The 26,217-nt window shown below is 38.7% G+C and overlaps 1 protein-coding gene across 5 annotated transcripts in view; it reads left to right on the forward strand.

Moving 5' to 3' along the window:
- RASA3 (RAS p21 protein activator 3) overlaps positions 1 to 26,217 on the forward strand; it is a 130,070-nt gene that overhangs the window by 91,433 nt on the left and 12,420 nt on the right. For 3 of the 5 annotated variants that reach the window (XM_064646437.1, XM_064646438.1, XM_064646435.1), the window contains exons 6-19: positions 4,689 to 4,769; positions 7,469 to 7,541; positions 11,811 to 11,890; positions 15,865 to 15,969; positions 16,472 to 16,628; positions 17,436 to 17,584; positions 19,489 to 19,603; positions 20,478 to 20,552; positions 21,417 to 21,540; positions 22,642 to 22,748; positions 23,377 to 23,454; positions 24,386 to 24,463; positions 25,012 to 25,085; positions 26,084 to 26,131. In XM_064646437.1, coding sequence (XP_064502507.1) covers positions 4,689 to 4,769; positions 7,469 to 7,541; positions 11,811 to 11,890; positions 15,865 to 15,969; positions 16,472 to 16,628; positions 17,436 to 17,584; positions 19,489 to 19,603; positions 20,478 to 20,552; positions 21,417 to 21,540; positions 22,642 to 22,748; positions 23,377 to 23,454; positions 24,386 to 24,463; positions 25,012 to 25,085; positions 26,084 to 26,131 — 1,344 coding nt within the window. The remainder of the gene's footprint in view (positions 1 to 4,688; positions 4,770 to 7,468; positions 7,542 to 11,810; positions 11,891 to 15,864; positions 15,970 to 16,471; positions 16,629 to 17,435; positions 17,585 to 19,488; positions 19,604 to 20,477; positions 20,553 to 21,416; positions 21,541 to 22,641; positions 22,749 to 23,376; positions 23,455 to 24,385; positions 24,464 to 25,011; positions 25,086 to 26,083; positions 26,132 to 26,217) is intronic. The other 2 variants (XM_064646439.1, XM_064646436.1) reach the window with 1 other exon arrangement.

The raw sequence follows: 26,217 nt of genomic DNA on the forward strand, positions 1-26,217 counted from the left end.
CAGACAAAGCCCCTCTAAAACATATGTATATAACTGGTTTATTAAGGTTACACACACAGACAAAGGGAATAAGGAGGTGGCCTGGGAATAGTTCCTGTTTACAGTGGAAGGTGTTCACTGGTCTGAGAGCAGCTACCATGTGCCACCACAGATATGAGATTTGCCAAAGTATATATGAAAGTCTGTTATGCAGCATTAAATCAAAGTTCCTCTTAAACCACTGGCAATGAGTGTGGAGCTCAGCTCGTGATGCAAGGCTGCACTGAAAGAAAAGAACATTCAAGAGTGAGCTTACCATGGCAAGGAAAGGAGAGAAAAATCCATCTCTTTGTTACTGTCAAACTAGGCAAAAAGACTGGACTACTGCATTATGAAGTTAGATTAATAGCCTATTTTATGCACCCTAAGAAGCCCAGCCACAGAGGGAGGCTATTCAGAGGCACTCTGTTATCCCTGGAAGACAAGGTTACTCAGGATAGTACATATGTTACAAGATGACTCTATAATCAGTAGAAAAGAAAAATTGGGGGGGTGGGGAGGGGGGTGGGAGAAGGGAAGACAGATCCAAAGAGACTTAAGAAGATAAGTCAGGTACCCAGCTCTGGGGAATGTGCATTGCCAAACAAACACTTAGCATAGGCCAAAGATGCATTGTTTTGATGACAATTATGCCACAAAGTTTGCTTTTAAGTTGATACTTGTCTGGTCAGGCTTGTCACACAAAGTACTGAGCGTTCAAGTAATCATTAGATCACTAGAGCAAGCAAGGAGGAAGTCTCTTGTCTTTGAAATGATGCAGAGAAGAACCTGAGTATGGCCAAAAACGTGCATATGAGATGGAACCAAGTCTTAAGATAAAGAAATGAAAGAGAGGTGAAACAAGTGGAGGCTGGAAATAAAAGAATAAGATAAATGAATAAACTTGCCAAGCATCAATATTGATCCCAGAAACCAAGCAATTAAAATATATGGATTAGGTACAACAAGAGAAAACAAATATATAGAAAAAAGGATGTATGTATTTTCTGTTGAGGAATCACAGTCTGATTTGAGAAAAGAGAATGGAAACAGTGTGCTGTTCCCTGCCTGGGCTGAAAGTGGGGAAAGAACTGAGCCTGACTTGGTATACTGGAAGTAATTTAGTCTGGAAGAACGGTAAATACGGATATGTGTTTTAAGAACAGCTATGTCCCTTCTGGTTTCTTTTCTCTGTGTCTGTTTTTGCCTTGGTTGTCCATTCTGATACGCAAGGAGGCCAACAATACATGTGTCCTGAACTGATCACAAAGCCTGTAATTTTTAAATAATTTTTGCAGTTCCAAGGAGGAGGCATGGAATGCCCATGGGCTTGGATCATCCTGATGTTCCTCACCTGTGTTAAGCCTGGTTTTGAGTATGATTGTTTAGGGGCTGTGTCAGAGGCTACAGCCTACAACTCTTAGTTGGCAACCCAGAGGCAGAGGAAATGCCTGTACTGTCAGATATGAGCTAATTAGTCTTTGTTGAAAAATCTCTTGATTGTTTTCAAAACCTCCTCCTCCTACCTTCCTCATGAGGCACGAGGGCATGCTCATGGTATGTTTAAGTTTTTGAAGTTTTCTTTTAACTGCTGGGAATTTTCCATATCTTGTTTACTCTTGTGAAGGTTTGGTCATGAACCACACTGAAAACTGAACTGTCTTGTTTCTTGAAACCTATTAATTTTATAAACCACAAACAAAATATAGTGAGGCAGCTGCTTTGAGACTTTTGTCATATGACCCAGCACTAACCTTAGCTCAGCCCAGCCAGGCAAGCTGTGAGGGATGGCTCACCCTGCCCCAGCTGGCTCCAGATAGCTAATGATCAGAAACTACCAGTTGGGTAGAAAAGATTCTGGCAGCTCCCAGACACTGTTCCTCAGGGGTCTGATGAGTCACTTGTAATTCTTGAATAATCTCAATTGTCTAGGCTTTTTTTCATTATCATTCATGTGTCTTTCTGATACATGTATGTTAATTCTGTAGATGATTAGGGCAATGGCATTTTATTTTTAACGGCTTTATTTGCTGCATCCCAGTGTGCTCCCCCCTCCCCCAAGATAATACCTTTATTACCCATTCCTTTTCTTTTCCTTTTTTTCCCCGTCTATTACAGATACTAACTGTCAGTCTTAATAATGTGATAGCCATATGGCAGAATTGAGGTTCCACTTTATTGTCTCTGAGTAGCTGACATTTTGTTCTAACTCTTTTTCCTGCTTGCCAAGTAAAGCCAGTGTTCTGGTACCAGGTCAGGAGAGGAGGAGTGTTAATTTACCCAGCAACTTTCCCATGACTGACGAAAATGGCTGTAACAAAAGCAGCCCTAACATTACATTATCCTGCAGCTAATGAGTCAACCAGACCTGTGTCTTGTTGAATTTTATTGTCTCTCCTCATAATGTTTTGTAAGATACAAGAACCAGAATGAACTTCTCTCCAAACACAGCCTTCCCTCCTTAAAATCCTGTCTTCAGTCTTTTGCTGGATTTCTTCAACATTCTCAAACAATAACCCCTTTTAAATTACCTGAAAGACTTGTGATACAGTCTATGTCAGTGTCTGTTTCCTGTTTTCCCACATTTTGTTTCTTTCAAGGTTTTTCTTTTGTATTGTTTTTTCTTTTTGTATTCCAACTGCACACAAAGAAACAACTTAATCTTAAGTCATCGTGACTGCACAAGAACATCTGTGTATTTTGTTTTATTCTTTTTCTTTTTTCCTTTGTTTTGTTTGGTTTGGTTTTTCCTCAGAGAACAGAAAAACTACCCTCCTGTGTGAAATGCCCCTCTCGTGTAGCCTAGTGCTGTTTCTGATATTTGACAGTGAGTGATACTTCAAATATGGTATGATTGCTCCAGTGTTGCACCCTTCCTGATCACTAATTTGGGATTTCCTGATCTGAAGGAGGTTTATGGACCATTAATCTTTAATAGCTACCTACAAACCTACACTCCATGAGTTCCTGGTTTGAATCCATGTATTCTTTTGGCATCCATGACACCCCATGGCAATAAGTTTTGCAATTTCATTGTGTGGAAAAAGTACTTCCTTTTTTGTTTATTTTTAAACCTGCTGTCTGGTAATTTAATTGTGTACCCCATAATTCTTATTTTGTGAGGAAATGTTCTCCACACCATTCATGATTTTGTAAGCTGTTTGTGAATGAATAACTTCTGTTTTCTGAGCTGGAGAGTAGAGACCTGGGAGAGCTATGAGTGATTAGAAGTCGTCCTCCCTGTGTTTTGTAGAGCACACACAATTCAAGATGTGGGTGCCCAGTGATGTACATTCCTGTGTTCTCTCCAACCAGCTGGTGATACTGTTTGCCTTTTTAGAATCACAGAGGATCCCACGAGGATCATCGAGTGTGTGCCCCTTAGTGTGATCTTCAGTCTTCTTGTACTTGTAGTACTGTGTGAACCTATCTAGATTGTACCTCTTCTGGTACAAAAATGATTTCTGTATCAGTGCAGAATATTAATTTTTTTCCTCCCTCTCTGCAGAATAAGTAATAATAGGTCTGTTGTTAAACTGTATTTGAAGTCCCCATTGTATGTTACCAAATAACTTGCCTTGTGGATAAAGTTGGGGAGCACTATCTGTTACTGAATTTTTATCTATTGATATTTTTAGTATTTTTTTGTATCAAAGTTACTGTCTCTGAAAACATTAAAATGGATATTACTTTTCTTCTGTTTGCAAGATATTTCATGCTGCAATGATATTACTACTCACTTGCCCAAAGAGCTTCAGAGTTTGTCTTCACTGAAATTTTCCAGTTGTAATTGTAAATACTTCAGCCTAGCCGGCTTACCTGTTGGAAGCAAAACTTGCTTCAGGAGGGAGAGGCCTGGCAACTGGCTTGTCTTTGTTTCCAGCTGGTGCTGTTTTCCTCAGTAGGTTTTAACTTGTGAAATGTGAAACATTTTTTCACTTTTTGGGAGAAGTTGTGTTGGGTTTTTTCTTATTTTTCTTTTTTTTTTTTTCTTCTCCCCCGAAGGGGTGTTGAAATGAAAGTGCAGAAGTGCAACTTTCCCACCATGGAGTGCAGCAAAACCCAATTTGTTCCATGTTTTCCTTCCAATGTCTCTTTTACTGCTTCAGTGCAGAGCTGCTGGACATGGAGAAAGATGGTTGTGTCATATTGTCTCTTGATCTGTTGTTAACACACCTTTACAAATAAGCCCGTGCTGAATTTTGTTAAAAGCATTGAGGCCTTCATGAATGTTATTCTGAGGAATTACCTAACTACTGCTGGGATCTGTCTGTGTGGGTTTTTTTAATCTTCTGTTACAGAAATAAATTCTGGTTATGTCTTTTGGTTAAATAAGTTGTCAGAGAATTTTGAAGCGCTGATAGCTCCCAACTTGACAGCAAACTCTTACTTCGTGAACCTTAGGTTGTTGTGCTTGCATAATAGGAATCCTTTGTGTTTAGGTTTCTCAGTAATTTAACAGCATTTTTGACCTCATTAAAGTTAGTATTTAAGACCAAAATGTGTTTTCAAGTTCAGGTATAAATTAAATATTTCTCTTAGTGACATTTCAATTCCATAGTGTAAAGTATTATGAAAAGGGAACAGGATAAAAAATGCTTTGCTTTTATTTTCAGTCCAGTTTCTTTCCATTTAACTGATTTGTTTGTCTTGGTTTTCTTCTTTTTTAGAGTTTTAGAGTGCCAAGGACTGCCCATTGTGAACGGGCAATGTGATCCCTATGCCACTGTTACCTTAGCAGGACCCTCCAGGCAAGTATTGCACGTTCAAGAGCTTCTATTTTCTAAGGATGGTTTCTGTTTCCTTTGTCTGTTAGAAATCTGCATTCTCAGGTGGACAGCTGGGAGTATTTAGACACTGCTAGAATATGTTAAGTGTTGGTGTGTGTGTATATGAGCTACTGAATTATACTAGAATAAGTAATTTGAGGCTTGTTTCAGTTTTGATTTATGTAAACATCTGAATAATCTCAGAATAATTTGAATATCCTGGAGTATATAATTTGTGGTTAGGCTTAATTTATGCATCTTCTCACCTCACAGTTGGAGGCTGGTTTTTGAGCAAATTCATTGCCTAATTTTGGGCAGGGGCAGAAGAGAAATCTGAATACATCAGCATCTTGCAGAGTATGCACGTTTGTATGTGAATATTTAGTGTCTTCACTTTCAAGGTGTGGCAAATTATTGTGTATGGCAAAACCCCTAGGTGGCTCAGTCCTATAATTTCATTTAAGCAGACATAATAGCATGGATAAAATTTGGAATGAGGTTTTAGTGATGAGATGCTGCATAATACCCTTCAGCTTAAATTTGGGATTCAATTTTCCCATCTGTTATAAAAATTTCCTGTGCTGTTGGATGTCACTGTGGGGTTTTTTTCTGGCTATCTAAAGTCATCTTTTATGTTGGTGTCATTTTAGAAACAAAACAGCTCTGCTCTGACCTCAAAGAATTGGATTTGGTAGCATGGGCTATTCATAATATTTTACAACAATTTCTTGAAAATACTGTAAATAAGAAGCATTCTTGACAAATATTTACCTTGCATGCAGAGGAGTCTTTGAGTTTGTCTTTATTCTTCATCTTTGTCTATGTGCATTGAGCCTTGTCTCTATTTTTGAGCTGTGTATTTGAGTTATACACTTTGTTTTAAGCCTGTAACCTGTTTCAGATAGCACTGGATGGCTATTACTGAAACTGTAAGGAGATTGTTTGACTAACCCTTGAAAGACCAAACTTACCTTTGTCAGCTTCCCTCTGCCTCCCAGTCTGGATAATGTGTGACTATTGATCATGTATTTCCCTTCAGAATAAGGAGCATAGCCTTATCCTATTCCTGTCTGGTTTTTTTGGGGGGGGGGAAGAGGGCTTGCTTCCTATCTCCAGCAAGCAGCATGCAGCTTATTTCCATCCACTGCTTTGTAATTGCTCAGTAATTGTGCTGCCTTAATCACCTCCCGTTCTACATCCTGCTTCCCAGTCCCCTCCCAGATGGGTTTATCAGTAAAGAGGTTGGTTGGCAAGTGTGACTGATGAGATGGGGTTGGCAAGCTGTCCTATGTCCTGGAGGCGATTAGTCTCTCTTATCTCTCAGCTTCTCCTAGGAATAGTGGGATATTCTTAATCTGTACATCATTCTCCTCTCTGGATTTTTCAGTGCCTCTCGTTTTAGAGTAGGAAAGCTGCTTTATTCAGCTGCAATGCCAAGAATAAAAATTTCAACAAACGTGCTGCTGTTTATTGTGTGATTTGTACTTAACAGAGCCATCATCAGGCTTCCTAACCAAAACTCTTTCTATTCCTGTGTTATAGATGAGAAAACATTGTTTACTCATGGACGGGCCCATTCAAGTCACATGGGAAGCAGCACTGAGAATTAGACCCAGCTTTATTTGACCTCTATGAAATACATAGAGTTGTCCAGTTAATATAAGCAGCTTTGGTGCGTGAGAAATGACAGATAGATGTTGGGATGAAATGATTAGTAGGTCAGTTTTCCACATGGCTGATGTGCCTCTCCATCTGTGTCTGTTTTAACTATGCCTGCAGAGCTGTAGGGGAAGATTGGTGACACCGGACAACACAGAGCTTTTCTCTTGTAGGTAATGAGAACGAATCAAGCACGGGTTCATAACATTTGGAAGTCACCAAACAGCTGTTGGCTGGCCTGTGAGAAGTGCATTGTGGATGGCTCTAGCCCAGCACCAAGCAGTTAGATGTCTGTGGCTAAAAGCCATGGAGGATGAATGGGCAGTGCTAAACTTGGTCAGGCCTGGTGAGTGGCTGGGAGGAGGTCTGCCCTGTCTTGTTCCTACAGAACAGTAGAAATAGACTTCTGCTCAGCAGTGCTCATAATAATTTGCCACCATAATATTAACTAAGCTGCAGGGAAAGGGATGGTAATACAGCAATAAAAATATTCTTACTGAAGAATTCATTCTGGATTTTTTTGTTATCTAACATCACTGAAAAGCAGTCATTGATTCTTCAGGCCAGGATTATAAAATATAAATATCAGAAATAGCTGTGTTAGTCTTTGTCTCCTGTGTTTTTAGAGTATAGGGAATTTTTGAGTTGCATCAAGACTGAGACAATCTTCCCTGAGACAATGTTGCTGCTCAGAGCCCCATTCTTGGCAGTTGCTTTGTACACAGAAGATTCTGCTGGATCAAGCAAGTGACAGAATCAGGGTTTAAGGGCTTGTGTTTAAAAGAGGATAACAAACTGTGATTACTGCCACTTTAGAGAAATAAGCGTGCGTTGAATCTCTCTCCTAAATGTGTGTGAATGTCTGTGCCTTGCTGTGCTGGAGCCACATAGCATTCTGGTTTTATTAGATAAATCAAGTGTATGGCTATTTCCTCTTAAGGGACTGTTTTAGGATCACATTTTTGCTAATGTTGTTTCTTACCCTTTTTTATTTGTTTGTTTGTTTTGTTTCCTTAATTCAGATCGGAAGCCAAAAAGACTAAAGTTAAAAAGAAGACCAACAATCCACATTTTGATGAAGTGTTTTATTTTGAGGTTGGTATTTCAAAGGAATGGGTGATAAGCTGAAATACTATACTGTAGATAGTTGGCACAGCATCCTGCTTCATGTTGTGCCAGCTGTCATCTTTGAAGACTGTTTCAATGCATGGCACAGGGGAAAGAAGTACCTGGGATCAGACTACCCGTCTGCTGAGGAAGCAGTATATTGCTTCAGCTCAGCTGCTTTATAGGGAAACCTTTAAGTTGGGCACTTCTGAGCAACAGGCTTTACACTCAATCACAACTCACCCCAGTAGAGTTTCGAAAAAGTACAGTTAAAAATGGGTTAAAAAACCCCAACAGTTCCCCCCCCGAGAATTTTGGGGTTTTTTTAAACCTGTGTTTTTATAGCTGCTCCACCCTGTCTTTCCCAGTCAATGGGAGGAAGGTTATTTCCTTAGGAATACTGAAAACTGTAGAGGAAAATACACTTAAACTGCTTGTTCTGGATGTCTACCAGTCTGCTGCAATACCAATGCCTTTTCTCCAAGTGGGTGACACCTCTACAGCTTTATTTAATACAGAGCATTTTCAACAAATCCAGTTAAGATAAAGTATAACTTGTGTGACAGTTCTCATTTAGGTTCTTTCTGGCAAGAGTAGCTGTAATTGTGGTGTGGCCATACTTATATGTGCATGTGTTTATAATTTAGATACCTCTTGAAACTTTCCATTCTGTCTTCTAAAGCATGTGTATCTTTCTCTTTTCTTTTTCTCTTGGACATCATAGTCCCGGTCTCTGCTTAACTGTTCTGTTTCAGTAGACACCTCAAGAATATATCTGGAACAACAAAGTCGATAAAAAGCCAGAGTAGCCCAGTGCAGCTGGCATATATTGAAAAGCCCTTTCCTCTCATATATATGGCTTGCATCATTCAGGTCACATTTGCATAAGAAATTGTTGCTGGCATAGAGATGGTGCCTAGGGATGTGGTTTCTCAAATCAGTTCTGGGATACAGACAACTATCAGGAAGGGATAGCTGGGGAGAGAGGAGTCATACAGGTGCTGGTACACTGTGCAGATCTAAAGTGCACACATGATTTTTGGCATTTATGTCTTCCTCCTCCTTCTACAAACCACTATCTTTGCCTAGAAGCCTATACTTGTACTGATTAATCTAAAGTCTCTCGTACCAGCAGAAACATGCTCTTGTAATGTGTTTGGATACAAGGAACAGATATAGCAAGTTCTTTATTGGCAGGGGCACTTTCTCAGTACCCAAAGGGGTGGAAGCCATGAGGGTTGGCCAGGATAGTTATCTAAGATAATCTTTCCTTCACTAAGCCAGTGTATCTCATCCTAGGATCCTAGAAACCCTGCTAGCTGTGAGCTTTTGCACCTGGCTCTTTGAGACTCTGTGGAGTTGCTGCATGAGCATTGCTGGCAGGGGAAAGATTCTGTGATCCTGAGTGCTGAAACTGCATTGAGGTGTCTGTGTTTGCTCAAGGCTGCCCAGGATTTCAGTCCATCACCTGGCCCAGAACTGCAGTCTTTGGCAGTGACATAAGAGTGATGTTGTATGTAAATAAACTAAAATGGGCTTCCCTGTTCTTAACACAGGCAATTCTGGAGGTGCCTGTCAGCGAGAACTTTTAAATGAGAATATAATCTGGGAATTCAGACTATAAACCATAAAAACTTCACCTGTCTGATTCCTCAGCCTTCTGTGTGCTGCAGAAACAGCAAACATTTGGTATTTAAACACTGAACTTGGCAGGTGGTGCCATATTGGGAAAGGAAAGAGAGACTCAAAGCATCTTCCAGCTGGAGTTGGGAGGGAGGGGGCTGGAGGCTTCCTTAGTTTGCCTTTGTGCTGAGAGCTGGGTTGCGTGCAAGTACCGGCAGAAGCAAAACCTGAACTCAAGCCCATGCCCCAGTTGTTCTGCTAACTCAGAGCAAAATGATTTCTGTGTGGGTAAGAGCAGAGCTTAGGAAATGTCTGAATCAGCCAGAATTCTGAAACATAAACATAGCCTTAGTACAGACAGAGCCATCATAGATTTATGTCATTTGGAGAGTAGTTAATACATATCAGGCTGAACGTCTTCAAGGAACAAGGTTCAGTAGAACTGCTGTGACTGGAAAATACATTCACTAATGAGATGTGGGCAGACCTGTGGCTGGTGCATGCAAAGTGCTCCAATTCCTGTGGAGCTGCACAGATTCATGCTTTTGACAGCAGTGTCACTTTCTGCTTCTAAACAGCTTCATCAGCTTTCCTGCAGTCTGCTAGCCCAGTGATTGGCCATGCCTCCAAGAAGCAGCTGATCTGTAAAAGGCAGTGAATGGGGGCTTTCCTTTCTACAACTAAGAAGTCGCAGATTTAATTTTCTAAACGGAAAGTAGGTTATAATTGGTTTGGGAAATAGAGGACCTTATTTAAGGGATGCTGTGAGTGAAACTTGCACCTGATGGTTAGGAGCCATTTTCATCACCACTTCAGCTGCAGTGTGGTGTGGAGCTCTGTAACAGGAAAATGGCCCTCTTGCAGGAACTGAAGGGGGGAGTGCTGGGAACGTGCTTGTGAACCTGCACGTGCTGGAAAACAAATGAGTAGCTAATAAACAGCTTTTCAGCTTTGCCTGAGGAAGGGGACCAACACAGCAGAATTCTGCCCCCTTTTTTGTGAAATGTTATGTGGCAGCTAGTTCAGCACCGTGGACTGGGAGTTTCCTCATCTTCAGTTCCATAGAGCTATCTCTTTAGGAATACCACTCTGGAGCTGTATTAATGTGCATACTAAATAGTCGTATGGGTAAACAGAGATACTCATACAAGTAGATTCCAGCAAAACTTCTTAGGAAAGTGTTTACTTAAAAGGGACATGCCATAAGTTACAGTTACACTATAGCTTTTTAAAACAACTCGTGTTACAGATAATAAGACTTAAAAGCTTCCTTCCTCATTGACAATGACACCATTAGCTTACAATGGTTAGCAAATGTCATTTGCAGTTACATAGGAAAATTTGCAGGAATAGTGAAGACAGTGTTTGCAAGGCTAGGGTGAGGAAATTTGCGCTTAGATCCTGAAGTTGTAGACTGTATTTAAATACACTGGTTTTGGGCTTACCGTTAATTTTGGTTTCATTAGTCTGTAGCATTTGGTCTCCAGTGCTGCCAGTACCTTTTAGTTTTTATGTATCACCTTGAAAATGTTTCCTGCCTCACACAGACGTACGTACAAAAGGCTCTGAGTGTCCTGTGCCAAAGATTCTTCTCTGGTTCCTCCCTACTTAGGCAGCTATATTGTTGCCTCCCTTGTTTGTGCTGTCTGTGTCTCATGTACAGTACAAAACCAAGAAGTCAAGTTTACAATAAAAGCCAGTTTTTGTGAGTGGGAAGTATTAAGCCGCAACTGTATTCAAACCTACAATAAAGTTGAGCTTCTTTGTGCAACCAAGAGCTGAACCCACACATCATACACCCTTGCATTTGATCAGTTCCTGCTGTGGTTTCAGCTGGGCGGGGTAGCCTTTTTCTCAAGTTTCTGACACACTATACAAAAACGCAACCTTCAAAGTCTTTTTATAGGCATGCTAGAAAACAAATTTTAAGAAATGTTTGTATAAAACCTTTCTTGCTAATGTTCTACACTTACAGCTTTCTGGGTTTTTTACCTGTGCTTTGCTGTTTAATCAGTCTTGGAAATATGGTTGGTGAACTGTGCAGCTGGTTCTATATTCTGATATGCACAACATAGGCTAGGGTCTCTTAGACAATTGGTCTGCTTGATATTTGTTGTGTGGACAGGTTAGATTGACTTCCAGGATATCAGGGCAGGCAGAGCTTCCCAATTCTAACTGGATACACAGCAAAGTGTTTTTAAGGGTGGTTTTCATTCCTCCCCCACTCTCTCCTCGGAGTGCCTCAGGGCATCTGTTGTACAGCTGTATTTAAAACCCAAATATTAATTGCCCTTTTATTTCCCTAGATGGATTATAAAATTGATGCTCCTTCCAATGGTGTTTTTCTGTTGTTAATATAAACTCAAAGGGCTATAGTAATATTAAAGATGTTCTTTCTCTGTAAAGAAAGTATGGAGTATCTAGTAACTCCAGGTTATGACTTTGTAGCCAGCACTTTTGTATAGTCAGGAATCTGTTTAGTCAACATGTTTATTCACTTGCATGAATGTTTTCAGTATTGGGACTGAAGTCACTGCTGATAGTGAAAGGCAGTGATCCTCAAAAGCTTTGTACAAGTTAGATCAGAAAGTTTTTGTGTCAGATAAGCTGTTAAAGTTTCTTCCTTTTTATTAGGTTACAAGACCCAGTAGCTACAACAAGAAATCCCATTTTGATATTGAAGATGTTGATGAAGTTGACAAAATGGAGATTAGGTAATATAAAATACTTCACTGGTATAAAACTGTCTTCCTAAGTTGTGTAACTTTGTAGTAGACCGTGTTTTCAAAGTGGCAAGCATGGTTTTACTGTTGATAAATCAAGATGGGGCTTCATCACTGTATCTGTATGTTCATTTACCTCCACTGTCTTGTAGATTGTATCTTGAATGTGTGATGCTTTTCCTTTGTATCCTATGTATACTGTGTGTATGCTAATGTGTGGTTGTCATTAAGCACAGCCTTTTATTTCTTTGCTCCCCTTTCCTTCCTCCCTCAGTTTCCCAGGAGAGCCCAGAGGCTCTGTGATGCTCTTAGTTAAAGAATGTATTTTCTTTTATCGCTTACTTTTAGCAACCCTTGTAAGGTCCTTCTTCCCTGGAAAGAAACTCTTGAACTCAGAGTTTTTCTGGGGCAGAGGCAGTTTCTCTTCTCTTTTGCCTGCCAAACTTTAACCCCTTATTGCAAGATCTGGTATGATAAAAGTGAAATCAGTTGCACAGGAAAAGAGCTATTCTGATTTCAAAACCAAAACAACCCTGCCCCATCACGTGCCACCCTCTCAGTACTATTTTAAGCCCTGCTGAGGCCAGTCAACAGCATCTATGGGGACAGATGAGTATAAGAGTGGAGAGAAGAAAACAATAGGAGGTATGAAACTTGAAGATATCACATGCATCATACCATCACATAGGTTGAAACTTGGAGACTTAGGCTTGTCTGGTGATCTGGAGGCATTGTAGATGAAAATTGCTGTATCTACATCAGATGATGAGAAATTCCCCTCTCCTTTATGCTAGGATTTGGAGGAAGAAAGGTTAAGGGAGAATAGTAGCACCCCCTTCCTCCCCAGGTATTCCCACATGAGAGGCAGTGAGGCATCTCCCAAATGTTCCCTAGTTCCTTCAGAAGCACAGCTGGCTGTAAGGAAAGGAGAGAATACCGGGAAGGGGGAACAGTACTTAGTCCCAGCAAGCAAGATGCATCTGTGTTCACGAATGAATGGATTGAGAGCTGTTCTAATTTGACAGTCAGCTGCTGGTTCATGTAGCCTGTCAGTGTAGTATTGCAGTGCTACAAGACCATTAATAGATTTGTGTTTGCCATGGCTCTGTGAGGCAGGAAAGGGAAACTATTCATATGTGAGAGAGACAAAAGCTGTGCTCTTTCTCTGAGAACATCTGTGTCAGGCAGTGTGTCAGGTAGCTGCTTGAGGGGCAACTCACAGCTAGTTAATGGGAGAAAAAGCACAGACCCAAGTGCAGTGCTGTACTGGTTTGGTGGTGTCAGTGTTGCAGCACAGCAGATGATGTAGTCCTAGCACTAGACTATATTTCTTCAAAGCTTTGCATGGTGTAGGCAGATATTAAATAGCATGTTCCATATCCCATGGGATGTATGGGATGGAATGGGCAACTAAACCACATCTTGGGAGTCCCAGTCTAGTCTTTGTAACCATGATGCTCAGCCATACGCTGATTTTAAGTGAAAGCTAGGATTCTCTGATAGTTTTTGTGATAGTTTGGAAGGGGACCCTAGACATTGTTGGGCAGTGGTTACACATTGCATAATATTTCAGTGATTCTTATTTTGTACTACTGGACTAAATGAAATGATACAGTTGTTTTACTTACTGAGTATATTTTCTGGACAAATGACTGCAACAAAAATGTATGTGGAGCTGAGCTTCAGAAAAGTCTGTCATTCCTGAAAACCAGTGTATCACAGTGTGGTAAAGATGAGTAGTTTGAGAGGAGGCTTACAAAATAGTTGGGTAAAGATTAAGTACTTAAATAATAAGCAAAAGCAGATGAAGTGTTAGTCTCGGTTGGACAAATTCTGCTCAGAGGTTTTGTCCCCTGTAGGACAGAGTGTTTTTGTTTCCATCTCAGGTTCCCCTTCCACCCCCGCTCACTTCCTCCACTGTGTTTAGTGAGAGTTAGGTTGCACTCATGCCCTCTGGATGGATCACACAATCTATGGATTTGGGGATTTGTTTTCTTTTTCTCTCCTGAGAAAAATACAGTACCACAGGGTAAAGAGGAGACTTAGTCTCTCATGATTTCTCTCTAAAGCTATGAAAGTTTTCTCTTTTTGAGTGGGTGTAGGAAGTTGTAGGCAGGACATATCAACACTTGGGGACCAGATGTTCTGGTGAACTCATTGTTTCTCCTCCCCCTCTCTGCTGTTTGTTTCTTTCTGTGACTACAATCTGTCCAGTTTCAGAATAATACTTGTCATAATTTTGCCTTTTAAAAATCTTGGGAAACAATCGTCTTTTAGACTCTGAGGTTTGTGTATTAAGATTTTTAATAAATGCTGTTCACTCTTTGTAGTCCAAGAGCACAAACCAATAATTTCAGAATTTTCATGCCTGCTTTGCTTACTGTGTAGTGTGAGACCTACTTTAACTTGCTAGTTCCTCATGTACAGATCCTTTGCATTGATTTTTTTTCTTTAGCTGGGGGGAACATCCTTTGGCTCTCTGTTTGAATGTGTTATTGCTAGTTGGCATCTTGAAAGTGTTTGGATAAACTAGAAACCAGCAGCCTGTAAATACTTAGTAAATTGTAAGTTTGACAGTGAAGCTGCTTTTAGCTACCTGAACTTGTTAGCAAGATAACAACTCACCAAATATGGAGAAAGGGGAGAGGAGGTTGAGTTTTCAAAGAAATTTTTTTCCTTTTGGAGCATTCTTGCCCTGCAGAAATACTGTCAAAATACCAATATTTGAAGAACTTTACCTAGCACATGTGCAATGTGAGATGATGGTATGTCTAGTGTATGATACTTGATGCATGAGACACTGCTGGCAGATACAAGGCTCAGAGTATATAAAAGTGATGTCCTCTGCGCTTGGATAAGATAGGATAAACCTTTAGCAGGATTCTCAACATCCATGCCCTGACAAGTCTGCTGTGACTTGCTTGAGACTAGGAAGGTTGTGTAAGTATGTCCATGATTTTGGGGACACAATGACTTTGCACCTTATCAAAATTAAAGTTGCTCTTCTAAAAATCATCATTATTGGAAAACCTGTATTTCTTCCCATGTACCTTTTTTCCCCCTCAAAGATTATGCCACGTTCAATCTGTCTTAGCTGCAAAATAGTCAGCTGAGCTTGTTTTATAATAAAAATACCTTACAGAGGAAACCTTAAAATATGTACAGAAACCACTACCTTGGAGTTTGAAACCCTTGCTTCGAGGTGGGTATGGTAGCATTTATCTATAAATGCTAGGTTAGACACCAGTACTTCTGCTTTGAATCTCAGTGCAGTTGTTTTCCATCCTAGTGCTAAAGAGCATAAGAAAGTATCATCTAGAGATACATACCAGAACTTCCCAAATGTGAGGGACCAAGTGCCAAAAATTGTGTAAGCTTCAGTCAATACATAGATTATACAGAATGGTAGAAACTATCCCGAGGCTTTGAATATCTCTACAGAGTTAGTTTAGGTGCCCAAAATATGTAAGCTTGAGACAGTGAGTCTTTCCAGGAGCTAAAGTGCTGGGAAGGACTGCGTAGACATCCAACCTTATTCCATAAAGCTGCCACTTAGCTGCTGTTAATCCCAAATTAGACAGGGACTGACAGTATGGAGTCCTTAAATTTGCACTTTTTTCCCCTGGTGTCATTCTACCTGTATTTTTCCATTTCCTGGGATAACCAAACTATCCCAGCCCTCCGAATCTTTATCATTATCGATAGTGGAAACACTACAGATGAGAAAAAGTTAATCTAAATTATTTTTGTCACTGATGTTTCATGGAGATGAATTGCACGGCTTCAGAAATCTAAGGTAAGGTTATCACTTTACTGTTTGGAAACCACTGCTGTACAGTTTTAAGTCTTTCTAACTCATAGACTTAAGGGGAAAACCCTCAACAAATTTGGAAAAAAGGTTGGAATTATTTGTTTTTATTTTTAATTTATTATTAATGTTTTTAATTTATTTGTTTTTAATATAGGGTTGATCTTTGGAATGCCAGTAACCTGAAGTTTGGTGATGAGTTTCTAGGAGAACTGAGACTCCCTTTGAAATTTCTCCGACAGTCTAGTTCTTACGAAGCATGGTATTTGACATTTTTCTTTTGGAGAATAAGTAGAAACATATGTCTGCTCTGAAGACTTAAGAGTCATTACTGCTATGTGATAAAGTTTAAATGGATTTAATTTGTATCATTTTTGTAAGCAAGCCAAAGTAATCTTAGCTAGTGTAAGAACAAGAAGTTTTGATAATGTGATTAGAGATTTCAGACTGTCTCTGTGTTGCGTGTGGGAGTTCTAATATGTTGGTTTTATGATATTATTTACTGCAGTTCATCAGCAATGCCGTGGTTTTAGTGTGTGAGTTTTTAATCATAACTACATAAAACTTATGTTCAGAACTTCCCATGTTGCAGTTGGTGCAAAATAGACTGGCAAACTTAGTTAAAAACCCTGATTCAGAGCTCTCAAGGATTTGATACATATATAAATACTCTGTGTATCTGTACATTTTCTATACGTTCACATATAACCTGAGATAATCTTGTGTTTCAGCACAAACTTTCTGTCTTATTTTTTGCATATCAGGTATTTCCTGCAGCCCAGAGATAATGGTAACAAGTCATTGAAACCTGATGACCTTGGTTCCTTAAGGTTAAATGTGGTTTACACTGAGGACCATGTTTTTTCCTCAGACTATTACAGTCCACTTAGAGATGTCCTGCTAAAATCTGCAGATGTCGAGGTAATTTGCTTGCATTGTTTGTTTTTACCTGCAGATCATCCTTCCAGGGGTCTCTGAATGTTTGTTACTATCTTGCTGGCACCATAGTTTTTTAGTTACCAGAGAGGTCAGCTTCTTTTTCAACCTGAGAGCCTTGTTAAGCTTTGTATATACCTGGTACTTGTTTTCAGTCCTTGCAGAGATCTTTATCTGCATGCAGTATGGCGGGTGAAGGCACACCCAGGAACACCAGTGGTTTTAACAGCAGCATATTCTCTGTGACTTTAATTTTATATGTGAAAATGCAAAGTAAACTTCAGTTTGACCAGTTGTTTTCCTGTGGTGGAGAGGAACAGGTTTGCTTGCATAATTGAGAAAAACCCAAACCAAGAACTATTCCTGAAGCGTCAGAGTTGGACCTTGTGTGCCCTTGTGTATATTTTTAACAGTTGTAGCAGTGCTTTTATTTTTTCAGTGGAAGAACTGGGTTCTGTACTCACTGTGACTTGAAATTGTAAAGGGTTAAATAGAGTTCTTCCTCTTCACTTGCTTCCCAGGCAAGTGACATTCAGTGAAAAGACAGCCATTAAAAATGGGGGGGGAGGAGTGTACTGTAATAGTTTTTAAAGTGCTGCCCTCTTGCGATCAGAACTCACAGCCCACAAAAACTGGGATGTAACATCACCTATGTTAGGTACAGACATGTTGGGTAACTGGCCATTGCAACTGTTGTGTGGGGTTCAGCATTATGGAGCTAACGGTAAAAGAAAGAAAGGATGCTTGTTCTGGAAGGATTTCTCAAAATTTTTATTACTTTCCTCTGTTCAGCCTGTTTCAGCATCAGCTGCACACATTTTGGGTGAAGTTTGCAGAGAAAAACAGGAAGCAGCCATACCTCTTGTCAGGCTTTTCTTACACTATGGCAGAATTGTGCCTTTCATAAGTGCCATTGCGAATGCTGAAGTGAAGAGAACTCAGTAAGTACCAAAAACCAGCAGCTTTGCTATCAAACATACCTGCTGTGCATTGACTAGTGCTGGGATGCTCCACTCAGTTTCTAGAATCATGCAATTTCAAAAGAAAACGTCAGAGTTTTTCCTGTTCCTCCCAACTCAATAGCAGAGTTCTTTATAAATGCTTTCACTGCTCTCAAGATCTGGTGAGTTTGATTTTTGGAGGAATTCCCATCGTGTTTTGTGAAATCTACTTGCAAGACTATTGTAAGATCAAAAGCAGGGATTTTCATTCTTCTCAGTCTTAAGTATAGTTGATGATAACTGTAAAATTCTGTGTTACCTTCAACTGTTCATATGAAATCATTTCAGCTTTATCATGTGCTAATAAATCATCTAGTGCTGTGTTTGTTGAATTTGTTCAAAACAAAAAGCAAGTTTCTTCCTAATAATGAATATTTAAGACAAGCTGTATGTATAATTTTTCCAGTTAGAGAATGAAGGAACAAAGATGGGATTGGATTTGGCATGGGATAGCAGAAAACAAAGTTGGGTTGTTTTGGTTGCTTCTTTTAAGTGCCTTGTTTGGCTTACTGGGGGGCTGATAGTTCAGTAGTGTAAGATCTAGTATTCACACCAGGCAAGTCCTAAAGAACATTTGTTGCCACAAGCCTTGTGCCTATGTAGTGATGCTCTTGACTAACAGTAGAAGAGACAATTGGGAGGTAATGGGAATGACAGATACCGACTGAAGTAAGAGCTTCCTCTGTACAAAATAAAGTCTTTGTGTGGGTTGGCTCTTTTAAAAGTGTCTGAGGGATCAAGTGTTTTCCTTCCTCTAGGTAGGTGTTTTTTTTCTGTACTACAGGTTGGCTGAAAGAGCTTGGTTGCTGCAGTATGAGGAAATTTGCTGCTCCCTTGTCAGTCATGCTCCTGTGATAAAACAGCAAAGATGGCATTTGTTTTCAGGGCTTTCTGCCATTTGTAACAGGCAGTGAGCTTACTTTTTTTGTGAAACAAAATGATAAATCTAGCAAAGCAATTCATCCTGTTATTCACTGCTTGTAAATGAGTACAACTGTAGTAAGCTGTAAACAAGAGAAAAGATATCAGTGTATGTACAAGAGCAGCCAAATAACTTCATATCAAGTTTGATCTGCTGTCACTAGGCACAAGGTCTGATGATATGGTTGTAGATGAGGTCATTGATTATGTACCTATTTGAATAACATAAATTGCTGTGTGAGGAATTGCAGGTACATGATAGTGCTGTTAGCTAAAGCTTTACAATCACAGTGGCTGTATGTCTAGTACAAGATGAATTCTGTGCAGAGGACTTTTTGGAAAGACATGAGATGAGTCTGCATGACATCAGGTCTCAAGGCAGAACTGGGATCTGCACTGTGTTTAATAGTGTTACCACAGAGCAGTGCTGTAAGTCCTTTAGAAAAGATGACTGTGTTTTCTTCTCCCTCCCAGCTTACAAATGCTTATTTTGTAGGTCGAAGTAGTAGGTCATGTGTAATGTCCGGTGTTGTTGTGAGACTGTAATCACTGCCTCCTTCCTTTAGTGAAACTAATGCTGTTCAGTAGGATGTGAAAACAGGTGATTTTCCCCCATTTGTATTGTAAACCCCTTTGATTTGGGCCTGCATGTTGCTGTGTGTTTGGATAGTGCACTGAGCACACTACACTAATACAAAGAAGATCTGTAGTCCCTCTGGACTTTCCATGACTACTGCTTTTTGGTTATACCTGGAAGTGCACTAAATGCTGTGTGACTGCATTTAATGGCAGGCTGTGTCAAAGGGAGGTTTTACTTGTGTATTCAAACCCAGGTTTTCGTCACCTTTCACTGCTGCTTTTATTTCCATGTATTAGCAGTTTATTACAAAGACACTGAATTACAGAAAATTGTTCACTTCCAGAGATCCAAACACCATTTTCAGAGGAAACTCATTAACTTCCAAGTGCATTGACGAGACAATGAAACTGGCAGGAATGCATTACCTGCAAGTTACACTAAAGCCAATTATAGATGAGGTAAGAACAGTTTAGACTGTTTATTTGGTAAAATATCCCTCTAAAGACCTCCAGGGAGCAAATACTGTTTATTACTTCCCATTTTAAGATGGCTTTATAGGAGTAAGTCTTAATAGTCTGTTTCTACATTAAAATCTTGTGTGTTCCTTTAGCCACAGCTGAGTCTTCTAATTCAGAAACAATTGGATTGAATTAAATGAAAAAGAAAGCGTCTATTTATTAACCTAAATTACTCTGTTTTATAAAATCTAGCATATAGTGTTTCTGAGAAATTAATAAAGTAATAACTTAATGAATAAAGAATATATACAACAGAAAGCTATTGTAAAGCTATAAGTAACACATTTAATCCAGTGGGTATAAAGGAATACAGTTATTCTTAGATAACTGTGCATGTGATGCATGTATTATAACAATGGTTTATTATCTCTCCAGTGCAGAATGGTGAGTGTGGGTATTTTAGTGCAGTAATTGGGCAATGCTTTCAGACCACAGACTTCCTTTAAATGATTTGGCAATTTCTTTGGCTGTTGTTGTCTTAGTCTTTCATCAGAAAGTGTCAAGTTTTAAAAAATATGGATGTACTTCCAAAGCTGACTATTTAGAAACAGGACTTTTCTTGAACAGCCTTGCTTGCGAAAGTCTAAAGAAAAATTCTGCATTTCATTTGAAGGAAAGGGTAGAACTAATTGGTGCTACTACTTTTTGGAAAAGAATAAAGATCACATAATTTGCTTTGTCAAAAGGAAAAATACTATTTATAAAGTTGGCTTTTGCCTTTTACCTCAAAAAACTAAGAAGTATACTTTTTACAGAACCTTTTCTACTTGTAGATAAACTTAAATATTAATTGCTAAATATATTTTTTTTCTAGATCTGCCAGGTCCATAAACCTTGTGAAATTGATCCTGTGAAATTAAAAGATGGTGAAAACCTGGAAAATAACAGGGTATGCATTAGATTTTGAAGACACAATCTCTGTTTACACTGTCAGGTTTAACTGAGGTCCTCAGTAATTTGCAACATTTGATGTTGCAAATAATTTTGTCATTCATTAGAATACAGTGCAAGCTTTCTTAACACCACCCTTATAATTATTTTACAACAGCTTTATATTATGCTATAAACCTATAGAAAATTAATCACTTCTGCTGCTGCCCTTGAGGACAAGGATGACTTAGCTTGTGGCTAGAGTGGAGGAAATGAGGCTCAGGGGGATCTTATCTTTCTCTGCAATTACCTGAAAGGAGGTTGTAGCAAGGTGGGGTTCAGCCTCTTCTCCCAGCAAGTGACAGAATGAGAGGAAATGGCCTCAAGTTGTGTCAGGGGAGGTTTAGAGATATTGGGAAAAATTTCTCCACTGTAGGGGTGTTCAGATATTGGAACAGGCTGCCCAGGGAAGTGGTGGAATCACCATCCCTGGAAATGTTCAAGAAGCATGTGAGGTTGTGGCACCTGGGGACATGGTTTACTGGTGGACTTGATTTTGCTGGGTTAACGGTTCAACTCAATGATCTGAGAGGTCTTTCCCAGCTTTAATGATTTTGTGATTCTGCTGATGATGTAGAAATGGTATTATGAGAAGGAATGATATGCCATAAAGCCGTTTAATGTTTGGATTTGATAGGAATGATATTGTTACTCTTTATATTTACCAAATAGAGTATAATTGAGTGTGAGATTTTTTCTCAAGTGTATAATGTTGAAAGTGAAAATCTTTTAATGATGCCATTATGAGTAAAACCAGGAATAGTGCCACTTGCCACAGCAGAAAGCTGCACTAATTTTGTCATACATCTTTACACTTTTTCAGGAAAATTTGAGGCAATATGTTGATCGCATTTTTACTGTAATTACAAAATCTGGTGTAAGCTGCCCTACAGTGATGTGTGATATTTTCTTTTCACTGAGAGAATCAGCTGCCAAACGTTTTCAAGGTGAGTTTCTATATATTGTTTTATTTTATGTAATTGATAGCTTTTAAACACAGATGCAGTCTGTGTTTACTAAATCCCTGATGGATTTAGTAATTGAACAGCAGCTTATCTAAAATATGATTTGAAGTGTGTTAATGCAGGTTTTTCATTGATTATTCATTCCACAAAGAACATGACTTTTAATGATGGTTTTGAGTTCTTTCTTCAACATCTTTTAGAAGAAAACAGCATTTAAAAAAATCATTATGATGGTATGTGTTTATGAGTTCAGTATTTGCAAAGTATGTTCAGTTTGCAAATGTTCAGGGTTTTGTAAAGGCTTGTTTTGCAGACTTCATGCAGCAGAATTACTTTCTCCTCATATGTCAAACTATAATAAAGGCCAGTCTATAAATTAGAGTTATTGCAAGCTCATTGCCCTAGAAGCCCATGTGGTTTTCTGGCTGTCAAGAGAGAATTCTTTCCACTCCCTCCTAGATGTTTTGGCTCTGAGAGTGAGTGGGAATATAAAACTGTAATTGGGCAAAACAACTGACCTATGATTTTTCAGGAAGGGAAGCAGATTACAGTAAGGAAGTTTTAGAGGGAGTAATAAAAATTCAGCTTTTAAACAATCGCTCTGGAGTAGAAAAGCTCAAGCAAAAAAGCATTAACTGTGCTGTCATGCGGTTTATGTTAAAGTAAATAAATAATATGTTTTCGGTAACTACCAACTGGAATAGATACATTAAGAGTCTGTACATTAGGAGTCTGCAACTAGGTAACTGAGACTTGGCCTCTGTGCTGAACATTTCATTAACTATGTAAATTATTCACCTTACTTCATTGCATAGATAGCAGATGTTTGTATGAAATCAAAAGTGAATGGTGTTCTTGTAGCTTGTGTCATGAACCCACTTCTTTTTTTAAAAGGGCTGTCATTAACATTTCCTTAGTTTAGGCTAGAGGATCTCTGGTTCCAAATCCTCTATCATCAGTTAATCCTTAACTCACGAATATATACATTTCCAGCACATGCTTGAGTTGGCTTTCTGATAATTTCAGGAGGTTTTTAAGGAAGGATTATTGAAATGCTGAGTAGAGGTCTTTTTTTTTAAATAGGTGACCCAGATGTGAGGTATACAGCTGTCAGCAGCTTTATTTTCCTGAGATTCTTTGCTCCTGCTATTCTTTCTCCAAACCTCTTTCAGCTTACACCACACCATCCAGTAAGTACTGTATCAGTTTTTTTCTGGCTATGTTTACAGTTCTGTCACCATAGTCTGTATGTTGAGATTCTTTCTTTAATTCTTTTAATAGCCTTTAGGAAAAGTACCATTGTTAGTTCAAAGATCTGTTCTATCTGTCTTGAATATGAAGCATATGTTGAATGGCTGTGTATGTGTAGAACTTGGGAGATAATGGGAAGAACAGTGAAATTTAAGGACAAAAAAGATAGAGAGTCTAAGCTGCTGTGGAAAAGATCGACCTTGCTTCATTTTTGCTGCATTACATTAATGTTTGATTGTCAGCAGTGTTGGAAATGTTTTGGAGACTTTTAGTAGTTGTTCTCATTGGAAGTGGGAAGGACATGGGCAGTCTTCAGGAAATCTCTGGTTTTGTTTTGCAAGTGATTGCCTTTGTTTCTCAAATCAGTAGAGTAGCTATGGAGCAGGATGGCTTAAGAGTCAAAAACCTTTTTTTAAAAAAGGCAACTTTTCCCTTCATTGTTTTGTTGGTCTTTTCTAATTTTATGTTACTTTTCTGTAAGTAAAATAAGAAAGAAGAAATATAGTTTACCTTCGTCTATTCTATATTTTAAGTAGCTAGTCCATATAATATTGTTCTCTTTCCTAGGATCCTCAAACTTCTCGAACTTTGACACTTATCTCTAAAACCATTCAAACACTAGGCAGCTTATCAAAATCTAAATCTGTAAGTATGCCATTTTAATTTAAAGCCTTAATTTAGGAAAGTGGGGTTTTTTTATTCTTCTATCACTAATTATAATTAAGCCTTTAAAATGCTTGAGTTGCACTAGGCTTATGCAAAACTGGTTATGTTTGCTTTGATTATAAGCCTCTCATGCTCAGAGGAAAACTAAATCTGTCTTAATCTGAACTAGATTTCAGTAAAGCAAAATTGTGTGACCAACCTAGAGGTCTGTTTCAGAGCTTTTCATTCCTTCCATCTGGAAGAAAGAAAGTGATCAGGAGAACCTCTGAAGTTCTCGACTTGTCTGTGGTACATGATTAGCAGCTCAATGGGGCTTTATGGATTGTTTCATCATTTTAAAACTCAACTGAGAAGAATTCACCCAGTAAGGGGAAGGGCTATACTTTTCATTCCAGTTCAGTTTTCTGTCTGTCTTCTGTGAGATTAGACCTAGATGCCCATACTCTGGATGTTTGATTGAAATAAGTGTACCTAAAGCATCACACTGCTATAGCCAGTGATAATTTGGGGTCATTGGTGGTCTGGTTGGGATTCACACGGGCAACTGTTGGTGACTGTGTACCTCAATTATGAATCCTTTGAAACAGTAGAATTCCTTTTCTGACATTTTTTGTCAGCTTCTTTTAGGAGGAAGATTAAAAGCCAAAGCAGAATTTTGAAGGTTTTTGAATAATGTATTACTGACTGAAGCAACTGAACATTTGAAATGCATTCTGCTACCTTCTTGAAATAAAAACTTAGTACTACTGAATGTGTGCTGTCTAACATGAAAATTGCTTATTTTTACCTCTGGCCAGGAAAAAACCTTGTCTTATCAGCTCTGACTTTCCTCCTGACCTACTGCTGTTAACAATAATATTTTCTGTATAAACTGTATTATGATATGCCTGAGTTTGGCTTTGTATTTCAGGCCAATTTCAAGGAATCTTACATGGCTACATTTTATGACTATTTCAATGAGCAGAAATATGCAGATGCAGTAAAAAATGTAAGTAATGCATATGAATGTTCTGAAAATCCTGCTGTGTTGTTGAAGCTGAAGCTTGGAAACCTAGAATATAATACATACTGTTAATAAACCAGGAAACGTGCTGAAAAAAGCAGACTCCTGATAACTGTAACATTCAAGAAACTTTTATCAAATTATGTGCATGTCAATCGTAGAATCTCTTTGGGTGTATTTCTACTTAGTAATTAGGTTGGATTAATGAGCTGCTGCTTAGAGTTGAGATGTGTGTGCTTTGTAGCATGCTGCAGATCTGTGATGAAAAGTCCAAAAGGAAGTGAAAGATAGGTATAACAAAGGAGAAGCACAAGAAGTGTTGATCATCTGCAGTTTTTCTGCTGAAGAACATGTGTGCTATTTTTAGTTTACAACCCAGGAAACCTCCCAGATTCCTCAAGCTTCTGCCGTTACCTGTTGTTTAACTACTTTTACAATATTTTCTGTAGCTCTGTGCTGTACAAATGTTAAAGATTTTTATTTGAGTGATGTGGTCCTCTCATTTTTATATGTGCTTTTTGTTCACCTCTTAGTTTCTAGATCTAATTTCATCTTCAGGAAGAAGAGATCACAAGAGCATAGAGCAGCCTATATTGCTTAAAGAAGGGTAAGTATGCATGTGCAACAAAACCCTCTACTTGTGTGTTTGCCACCATTCTAAGGCAGCTGTCTTTTCTTCTGCCACCTCTATTCCATCCATGCATTCAGGGAAGAATATAGGAAAATTCTTGTGTTGCTGTTTCTGTTCTCTGTGGTTGCTATAGCTGATTTTAATGTATTTTCATTTGATTTAAACATCTTAATTTAATTATGTTCTGAAATAAGTGGAGGAAAGAGAAGCAGAGAAGTAGAACTTAATTAGCTCAGCTAAGGCAAAATAAACTTAAATCAGCATTGTATTAAAATCATGTTGATTTTTTTTCCTGAACTGCAGGGAACAAAAGCTGTAAAATTCCAGTGTGAAGGCAGATACTGAATATCTTAATGAGGGCAAAGCCTGCATATGGAATTTGCTTTTGCTGCCCTATTAGATCCATATGCTAACCATTATCATGGCCATTTCAAGGAAAATTTGAGATGCACTTGGAACAGTTTCTCGTTTTAGTACCTTTGCTTTTTTGGGAAGCGTGTTCCATATGCTGTATTAGTTTTAGATACCAATTGTTGACATTTTTTGTGTTACAAAACTGAGTAATTAAGATCATCGAAGTACACTTTTGAAACAGCTTGTTTGAGCTGGGAGGAGGAAAGTAAAGAAATCCAAATTCTTCTCAACACTCAATAAGGTGAAATACTGCTTGAAAGTAAGCTTTCATGGTCACTTTAAGTAGTGCAAAACCCAGATATTTGGTGAAAACATGACTACCTCATCAGTTAACCTCAACATTTCACTGTACTTCTCTGATAAGCATCTGTCCCTAGAAGCAATTTTGTCTATTTTAATTCTGTACATGCATTTATCATTCTTTTGTTTTTCAAAATAAATTTATAGTTTGTAACATTTTCCCTCTAACTCTAAAACATTTTTTCTGCCTCTGTCTTTCTTTTGCTCCTGTCTGATTTTTTTCTGTCTTTTCTTGCTCGGCCTGTGGCTGCTGTTGTAAGGACTCTTAAACTAACAGTAAAGAAAGTTGATGGTAATAGTTCATGCAGGTAAGATGGTAGAGGCAGTTGCTGCTTTGCTGTAGCTACTGGCTGACAGCATGTCCTGTGCAGCAGTAGACTTGTCTGACTTAAAT

The sequence above is a fragment of the Pseudopipra pipra genome, chromosome 2 (assembly GCF_036250125.1).
Source record: "Pseudopipra pipra isolate bDixPip1 chromosome 2, bDixPip1.hap1, whole genome shotgun sequence".
In the NCBI taxonomy this organism is placed as follows: domain Eukaryota; kingdom Metazoa; phylum Chordata; class Aves; order Passeriformes; family Pipridae; genus Pseudopipra; species Pseudopipra pipra.